A 9,571-nucleotide genomic window follows, 5' to 3' on the forward strand; every position below is an offset into this window, starting at 1 on the left:
CAAAATGAAAGTTATGTGTATCAAGCCTCACCCTACATGACTAAACACTAAACATCAAACAAATAAACGAAACGAAGCTAATAAAAATAAAACACTAAAATGAAAGTTATGTGTATCAAGCCTCACCCTACCCTACACGACTAAACACTAAACTGGACCACTAGGGTGGGTTCAAATGAGAGTATTCGATGCCAACAATTTGTTTTTAAAAATAAAATAAAAAAATAAAATAAATAAAACAGCGTAACGGTTTAAACCCGATTATAAACCCAGTAAAAAACAAGCTACCAAGCCACTTTCTTTTAACTTACCATCAAGTCTCTACTGCTGGTTGCCTGGTTGTGTTAAAATTCACACGACTTTAGCGTGAGTCCCATATCTAAACCATGGTTATCTTGATGTGCGCACCACTCACAACGAGCAAGTTAGCCAACCATGGCCAATTGACCCCTTCCCCCGCCTATATAATGACACCATTTCCACCCTTCGTCACTCACACATCCATCGTTCCTTCTTTTAGCTATCATTTTCCGTTCAATTAATGGCTTCAGCAGACGTTGAGTTCAGATGTTTCGTCGGCGGCCTTGCGTGGGCAACAACTGATCGATCACTCGAAGAAGCATTCTCTCAATACGGAGAAATCGTCGATTCGAAGGTCCGTTTGTCACAGAGTTCGGATTCGGATCTGGATCGATCCTTATTCGGCTTTGTTTGACATGAGAAATCACACCAACTCTGTTACTTTGATCTGTTACTGTTACTGTTACTGTTACTTTGAACTGTTACTGTTTTACTGATACTGATATCGATTAACGGTACGTTCATCCTCTTCTCTTTTTAGAGACAGACGATCGAATCGATTAATTTTACAATTAATTAGATTTCAGTATTTTTAGATCTGTGTCTATGTTATCTTATTAATTTATTTTTTCAAATTACGAGTATTAAACTTATTATTTATTATCTGTATATATATTGTGCAGTTTATAATACTACGATTTTAAACGATATATTTAATCATAAGTCTGTTAACAGTTTATTTTGGTTTTATTACGGTTGATCAGTTTCCAGATCTAACGATTTTGTTTTTGTGTTATTCAGATCATTACCGATCGGGAGACCGGTAGATCTAGAGGATTTGGATTCGTAACATTCAAGGAGGAACAAGGGTTGAGAGACGCAATTGAAGGAATGAACGGTCAAAGTCTTGACGGACGTAACATAACCGTTAACGAGGCGCAAAGCCGAAGCGGTGGAGGCGGTGGTGGTGGTGGTGGCCGCCGTGAAGGTGGATACGGTGGAGGTGGTGGTCGCCGTGACGGAGGATACGGAGGAGGCGGTGGTGGTTATGGAGGTGATCGTCGCGAAGGCGGCGGTGGTTATGGAGGTGGACGTGACCGTGGTTATGGCGGTGGTGGTTATGGTGGTGGACGTGATTCCAGAGGAGGAGGTGATTCCGATGGAAGATGGTGAAATTAGGGTTTTAGATTTAAGATCGGGATCTGGTTTGGTATTTTTATAAAGTTTTAAGTAATTGTTGTGTTTATGTGCTTCTGTTTTTGACCTGTTATCTCAGATGAGTTTTTCAATGAAAAAATCTGGTTCCGAAATATCCATTTTTTTTTTTAATTATTATCGAGACAATTATAACATTTATAATATGAAACTAACTTCCTTTATAGAATGATGAACACAACACTAAAGTCACTTTAAAATGATGAATACCAATTTCACTAAATGAATGGTTGAGAAGCCTTTGAGACAAATGACACCAAAAGAATTGAACTTGTAATGCAAGAACTCAAACTTGAGTAGTTTGAAAAGTTAACTTGGGATCCAATTTCACCTCTGAATAAAAAACCATGTAATAACATGGCTTGAGAAATGGTTTGAACCTCTACCGTGGATGATAGCTAGAGATTTGATGACATCTTGTTTTAGCGAGTTTGAGTTTGAGTTCGAGTTCTTAACATAATAGTGAAACGAAATCTCAATAATATAAGTTAACTCTATTAGTAATGCCATAACAAAACTGCAACAATATTAATGGTCATGTCCTGCAACTACAGCTGGTAGTTGGGGATTTTCTTGGTGTATGAGTTGCTTCAATCTGAGTTCCAGTTCTAGAATGACATGGCGTCCTGCATTAAGCTCCCTGGTAAATGCAATCAGAGCAAAATTCATTCCTCCAAGTAAAAAGAAGTCCTTGGCAGATACACCTACCATTGCTAAATTTACATTGTTGTTTTTTCTTTTTTGGACAGCAAAATCTACATTGTTGTATCTATAATCAATCGTCATTGGATTTTGTTAGACTATTATAATTATATTTTCATCTACTTAAGCGTTTGACACTATAGTTTTTGGTTTATGGTTTTGACCCATAATTAAAAATTTCAAGTTTATCTGAATTAAATAAAATCCAACTCATAACAAACAAGTATTATCATCATGGTTGTAAAAATCGGAAAAAATCGCCGAGAACTCGGAAACTCAATCCTTACGAGAACTCGTTTTGTGAATCGGCAAAAAATCGGTCAACGTGTAATTTTATCGGTCAACGACTGATTTCTCGGAAAAATCGTCAACTTCTCGGTCAAATCGGTTAACTTCTCGAAAAAATCGGTCAAATCTCGTAAATTATCTCAAAGGCTAATATTTACACACACACGCGCACACACACACACACACACACACACACACACACACACACACACACACATATATATATATATATATATATATATATATATATTCAAAAATATATAAGAATATGTGAGTGATTCATACACAGCATCTCTTTCCTTTATCAGAGGTTCTACCGATTTATATCTTTTCAAAAATAATTCAAAGTCAATTTCTTCAACGAAAGTCAACCACCGATTTCTTCCGAGTTCTCCCCCGAGAACTCCTAAAAATTGTCCCGCCGAGAACTCCCCGAGTTCCAAGTTCTTCAACCTTGATTATCATTATCTGATTGTTAGGCCTCTCCCTATCTAAGCCAAATTATGTGCGCCAAGAATTTGGCCAAGATAGGCAAGGAAGCGCAAAGTGCAGCCCCATTTTGTTGGCGTGAGGTTGGTGCCAAAGGGTAGGATCCAATTCTTATATATTTGTGAGTTGTGTTTTGTAACTTGCACAATTTATATTTGTGGGTATTGTTTAGTAAAAGGGAGACTGTTTAGAGAAACAAAGTGAAAGGTAACTAAAAGAGGTTGACGGCTTGGCGCTGATGTGGCGCATGATCCCAAACGGCGAAACCCAAACCCATACCCCAATGTGGTCCATTCCAACAAGTGGCTGTAAATAGTCGAAGACCCAAATCTGAAGCCCATATCAACTGGATGATATACAACTTTAAAGCTTAAACTTAAAATGTTAAACAGCATCTTTCATACTACTTGATATGTTCATGATATTAAACAATAATATTGTTCAAGTCGACCATGGGAAGATTTCAACCTTCTGCAGGACCAGTTCTCCAACAAAACTATAGATTCATATTCGCTTGCGACTGAAGGAGAGAGACTGCATATATAACTTATCTGTAATATATATAATTATAATTATCATAAAGATATCTTAAAATGACATTTTTTAAGATATGAGATGCCAGGACCATTCAAAAATCAAGGTGAAAGTTTCTTCAACTTGCAAGAATGGACATAGGAATCCACAAAGTTAACTTTTGCTATATGATGATAGAATGATGCCTTTTAGACATATCAATGTGAGGATGAATCTCACTTCCTATCTCTAATTAATGTACAGATTCCTAAAGAAAGTTGCATACTTTATATGCTTTTCAGGTCAGCGTAGCAACTTGAATTTCGATATTCGAGTGATTTCCATAGTTACATTATGTCCTAGACTTTAAAGTAGACGAATATTTACTGGTCAATAGGAATTCTCCATATTTAGGCCAACATTCACAGCATATAACTATGATTGTGCATTTTTATCTCTTACACATGAAACCTTTAACAGCAAACAATATAAATATCACGAGGCATAAGAATTGATATATGGTTGTTACTATACCTAGCAATTGAGACCCACGCTCTCCAATCTGGGTCAGTTGGGTCAAGCTTTCGGGTCAATTGGGAACTAGGCCTAGCAATATAAATCAATATTAAGAAAAGGTCCAATGAGTTTCCATCAAACCTATTGGATTCTATACAAAATATAAAGGAACATATCTAATCGGGTATCAATTCCCAAAGCTCAATAAATAGAGATAAGTCTAATGGGTCTTGTGAATGAGTCAAATGAGTCGATCATAACAAGTTTCATCTGCCAAACATTATGGCCGTTTGGACCCATTTGACCCGTTTCTACCCGTTACCCAACTGACGCGCCCTGGCCAATTTGGACCCGTTTAAAAAGTTGACCCACTTGACCCATTACCCATTTCAACTCAAAACCTTTTTGTCCGTTACCCAAACCGACCCAACCTGACCGTTTGCCAAGTATAGCTGTCACACTCTTTACAGGCTTACACCTCATTTTGGATACATATATTAGCTTTTTATTCTAACTGATCAAATGGGTAAAAAAATTCAAAACTTTCAAAATTATTGGATCAGCATGTCATATACTCATATGGGTCATGAAATTAATGTTTTTTACCCTATTAAATGGTTTTATTCAACTGAATTAACCATGCATAAATGTAACATGAAACACCTCTTCTACTATTATACGGAGTAAACCTTTATAAAATAGAAACATTATGAAGATGAATATAAATCCGAATTATGTCACCATATTTCAAGTCATATTTTATACTGTAAGTACAATAATAAACTGTCTTTTGTTCGTTGATTCCGGATTACTGGGCAACTATAGGCCAAGTAATTTGTTAAAAGTTGAAACAATGTCGTCCAAGGAATTTATGATAGCTCAAAGAGTGCGACAGCATTACAGAATTTATGATAGCTCCATGTAAATATGCATTTGCCACTAAAACTGAATATGGTTCTACATCTCTAGTCACTACTCACAGAAGTCAGATATTCCCCGAGTTCTTTCCAATTCCATTTGTTATAATAAACATTAATCCGAGTCCATTAGGTACACGTACGATCCACAAACATAATGGATAAAGGTGAGTCTTCAGTTATACCTGGATTGTTGACCATGATTGACCAAGGATGATGATTTTTACTTCATATATTAGGAAACTGATAGTGGAACTGACTACTGAAGTAAAGAACTTGCAGCTTATGCTTACAAATGAGATGGAGGAAACTTAATTAGACGCAACGTTTTAGGCATAAGCTTATGTATGTGAGTAAATGCATCCCCGACTCTTTTAAGACTATTTTTTTTTTGAACAGCTTGTTAGGAGTCACTGATGGGGTCCAACACATGTTGAACCACCCACCCGATCATATCCATAACACCTGTCAGGAGGAAACCCAGGACATGGGAAAACCCCCTGACGAGATTCGAAACCGGGTCACATACTTTGAAATCTCATGCCCAGGATATGGGCCGGTACCACTGAGCTATGATAGCTCGTGGTTCTTGAAACTATTTTATAAAGCTTATAACAGTTCTGGTTTTAAACTTATATAATAATAATAATACCCAGAGTAACATACTTCTGTAACAAACATAATATACTTATACAGTATCACTTTTCGACTATATTCTGGTATCCACTTATCATAAATCTATATTCTTGTGGCATATCATCCAAAAATTGGAGATAATATTCTGATCACGCACTGTTGTCGTGACATTTTATTCATCTTTTTTATCACATCAGTCAGAATAATCGAGGAAAGACTAAGAATTAGAAGCCATTACAAACTTAGAATATGCATAATGTTGCATATAATGTTTTAATTTAATGATGGGAATTAAAAAGTGTGTTAAAGAATAAAGAAACACTTATACAAGTTCTAAAATAGATGATCCTAACAAAAAGATTCCTGTACTACTAGCGGTACATAAACGTAATTTACCTAATACCATAAAGTTATAATCCACAGAAGCATCAATATAAAGATTTGTATCTATTGTCGGGCCAACTAATTAGGCCAATGACAGCAAATGTTGGCTCCACAACCTGAACAAGGTACTGTAATCATTATGATTTATAAGAAAATAAATTTGTATCATAAGAGATTTGCTAGTATATCATAATATACTGCCAGTGAGGTTCAAATATGTGCAGCATATAATTGGAAATTATTGTTGATAGTTAAACAAGATTTGATGAGCTTATTGTGTGTTAACTACTTACCTGTATTACGTGTAAGCACCTCAGCAGACAGGGGACGAAACTGTAAAGGATAAAAGGACATATTAAAACAAATAAACGCTATTATATGCACACAATAATGACCTTTGATTTTATCGAAACTTAACAAGATTGTAGTACTAATTGAGTACTAATAGAGTTGTTAAGATTTTCATGTACTTGCTTTAGAAGAACATAAATCACCTCCAAAGTAAAAAAAAAAAAAAAAAAAAAGGTTATCAGTGGAGAAGGGAGGTCCTCTTAGCAATATTTAAAGCATATGATATAAAAAATAATAGAAACAAAAAGATCATATAGTACAAGAGCTAGAAAATTATAATACAGTTCATACCACGAGCAGAGATAAGTAGATAACACATGTTAACGTTTTCTTTAAACAATCGACATAAGAAATCATTGTACGGAAACACAACTAGCCAGCTATTAAATTCGGAGTTTTGTTCAGGACAAAGTACATATCTGGATAACCCACGAAGGGCCATTTCATGTCATTTCATTTATATTTATAAAATGAACTCTAAAACTAGTAAGATTAGGTTTTGATACTCTAATGAAAGTTATCTATCTAATCTATCTATGTTTATTTCATCAATGACTGTGCACACCTTATTTATGTGAAATAATTCAAATGTAAATCAATTGGCATGTTTCTGTTTTATGGCACTGAGTTGCTAAACTACCCAACTTAAGATTGTATCTGTCACAATTAAACCAATCATGTGAATTGAGCGTTGATATCTGAACATGTTAGGAGTCACTGACGGAGGCCAGAATCCACCCATCATATCCAGATCACGTGTCAAGAGGAAACCCTAGTTTAACTGCCCATAAGGCACAATCTAGGGAACAAACCCCAAATTAACTGCTCATAATATTTGAGACGACTCTCTCTGGATTCGAACCCTCGATCCCATGAAACCCGGATACCCCGGGGTGCCACTCTTCTGTTAACACGAGTGGTGATATCTGAAGCACATATGCTATACAATAAATAATACTGTAGATAATTTAGGGAAAAACTGTATATCAGGTAACCGATCCAACCTTTTTTTTAAAAGTATGATATTGTATTACATAAGAGAACCCACATGCCGAAGGTTTGACCCAAAATTCTACTCACTTTTGAGATGCTTAAGGAAACGAATCATTCAATATTATTCCGGTTCTACGATCTTTATAGGCCAACTGGCATGACTGGACCCCACTACCCCTCCCTCTGTTCCTGGAGCTTATAAAAGACATACATTGCCACCTATCGACACATATCAGCTCTAAAACTTCACTTAAAAGAGTGTTCTGTCAACGCTCAAACTCACTTGTATTCTGTCTAGCTTTTTGACATATGGCATCTAGCTCAATGTCTTCACGTGGGTCGGGTTCATGGACTGCAAAGCAGAATAAGGCGTTCGAGAAGGCTCTGGCTGTGTTTGACAGGGACACACCTGACCGTTGGCATAATGTCGCTAAGGCCGTTGGTGACAAAACTGCAGAGGAAGTTAAGCAGCATTACGATGACCTCGTGGAAGATGTCAAGCACATCGAGAGTGGCCGAGTTCCTTACCCAAATTACAGGACCGCTGGCCGGGCCTAGCTGAGGTAATATATTAGTATAAGTTCATTTGCATTCATAAAAATAAAAAATAAAAAACATTAATCAAGCTTAATGAACACAATAATCTCTAACTAGTTCATATGCATTATTCCTGCTAATCAAGTTGTTAGTTGCCATTACGTATATACTCGTATCTTGACGATGGTTAAACTGCGTAAATTAATTAATAAATTATAATTATATTATATAGCAATAAAAATAAATGTGTAAATGTTAACCTTTTCATCCACATTCATGAATATGTTTGTCTATAATGCAGGATGTCAAACCTAATGCGTGAAGTTAAACGCGGACATGAACAAGTAGAATCAATAAAATGTGCAACGATTATTGATTTCGATGCAAGCAGACGTAATTAGAAATTTGAATTTCGTTAATGTGATTTTATTTCTGTGATAACCTGGCAGACAATGTCTCAGTTTCTTTCGATTTTCTCTTGTATTTGTATACGTGTAATCGAGTTCATGCAATCAAAATGTTTCTTCATTATATGGATCTTCAAACTAGAAACGAACTTTCTAATCTTCATATTAGGGATGAATTGAAGATTTGCAGTAGTTTGAACTTAAGCTATGGGGAAATTAGCAATTTAAAAATAGATAAAAAGGATAATATAAAGTTTAGGTTTAGGGAAATATTCTGTAACGTAACAAACCTTTGAGACGATTTTATGAAAGAATGTATTATGTTCATCCATGGAAGCATTTATTAATTCTTCAATGTGATCATTAAAATGTTGCAATAAAGTTGCATCCTGTGTTATCTTCCTTCGACTTGATGAACGGACTGGAGAAGAAGCAAAGGGCGATTGACTTTATCATGTTGTTATGGAATGCTCAATACAGTAATTTTATCTAAAAATTTGCCAAGAAAACGAATAAAGCTAATAATTATAGAAACATTACTAAATTTGCGAGTAAGTTTCCGGAAAATGATCGTTTTCATCCTTAAGGACGGGTCGGGTTTGAGCTGGGTTTAGGTAATCCCGATTCGAACTCGATTAAAACAATTCTTCCCAAATACGGATCTGGACCCATTGGTTCGCCATTTAGTTACTAACGAGTGGTTAAACATGTTTCCCTACGGGCATTCGGGCCCACACTATTTTACGAATTATCGGATAAACGAGTTTTCTCTCGAGTATTCGAGTCTTATTTCGGGTATACGGGCCGGATAATTAGCTATACGGGCCGAGTATTTGAGTTATGGGTAGGGTTATCAATTTTACGGGCCGAGTATATGGACTCAGGTCTTTTTCTGGTAAACGGGCCGGGTAATCGTGTTTGTGTCTAAACCATCCTCGGACCCAGGATCGGACCCACGAAAAAACTAAAACGATCCACATACTCAGCCCTAGACCCATTTATCCAGCCTGAAGCCGGACCAAAAATATCGAATTTTGAGTTTTCACATTGGGTATGATTTTTTTTTTGCCATACGTACTATTTCTGAACTCCCATACCCAATAAAAACGAAATAGAAACTAACAATACGTGGAAAAAAAAGCACGGACATTCAAATAGAAAAATTCACTGTATAATTTTTTTTACAATTACATAGACCCGATAAAGCACTATTGCAGTATGTGATATCTACTATTTTCTATTAATCCAACTACACTCTTACAAAGATTTAATTCACAAAACAATTTAGAGTGTATTGTTTTTTGTGCAAGTTGAAATAAAGGC

General features: G+C 35.9%; 2 protein-coding genes across 2 annotated transcripts; both read left to right on the top strand.

The window, feature by feature from the left end:
* Positions 1–474: 474 nt before the first annotated feature.
* Positions 475–1,610, top strand: LOC139845436 (glycine-rich RNA-binding protein GRP1A-like). Its single transcript, XM_071835695.1, has 2 exons — positions 475–655; positions 1,102–1,610. The coding sequence occupies exons 1-2, from the start codon at positions 542–544 to the stop codon at positions 1,471–1,473; spliced, it is 486 nt and encodes a 161-aa protein (XP_071691796.1). The 5' UTR covers positions 475–541; the 3' UTR covers positions 1,474–1,610.
* A 5,939-nt stretch (positions 1,611–7,549) lies between these two features.
* Positions 7,550–8,372, top strand: LOC139845437 (protein RADIALIS-like 1). Its single transcript, XM_071835696.1, has 2 exons — positions 7,550–7,867; positions 8,143–8,372. The coding sequence occupies exon 1, from the start codon at positions 7,614–7,616 to the stop codon at positions 7,860–7,862; it is 249 nt and encodes an 82-aa protein (XP_071691797.1). The 5' UTR covers positions 7,550–7,613; the 3' UTR covers positions 7,863–7,867; positions 8,143–8,372.
* Positions 8,373–9,571: the final 1,199 nt, after the last annotated feature.

Source organism: Rutidosis leptorrhynchoides, chromosome 4 (genome assembly GCF_046630445.1).
Source record: "Rutidosis leptorrhynchoides isolate AG116_Rl617_1_P2 chromosome 4, CSIRO_AGI_Rlap_v1, whole genome shotgun sequence".
Lineage (NCBI taxonomy): Eukaryota > Viridiplantae > Streptophyta > Magnoliopsida > Asterales > Asteraceae > Rutidosis > Rutidosis leptorrhynchoides.

Coding starts and splice junctions, on each gene's coding strand:
- LOC139845436 (XM_071835695.1), top strand. CDS start 542: ATGGCTTCAGCAGACGTTGAGTTCAGATGTTTCGTCGGCGGCCTTGCG. Junction 656..1,101: donor GAGAAATCGTCGATTCGAAG/GTCCGTTTGTCA, acceptor TGTGTTATTCAG/ATCATTACCGATCGGGAGAC.
- LOC139845437 (XM_071835696.1), top strand. CDS start 7,614: ATGGCATCTAGCTCAATGTCTTCACGTGGGTCGGGTTCATGGACTGCA.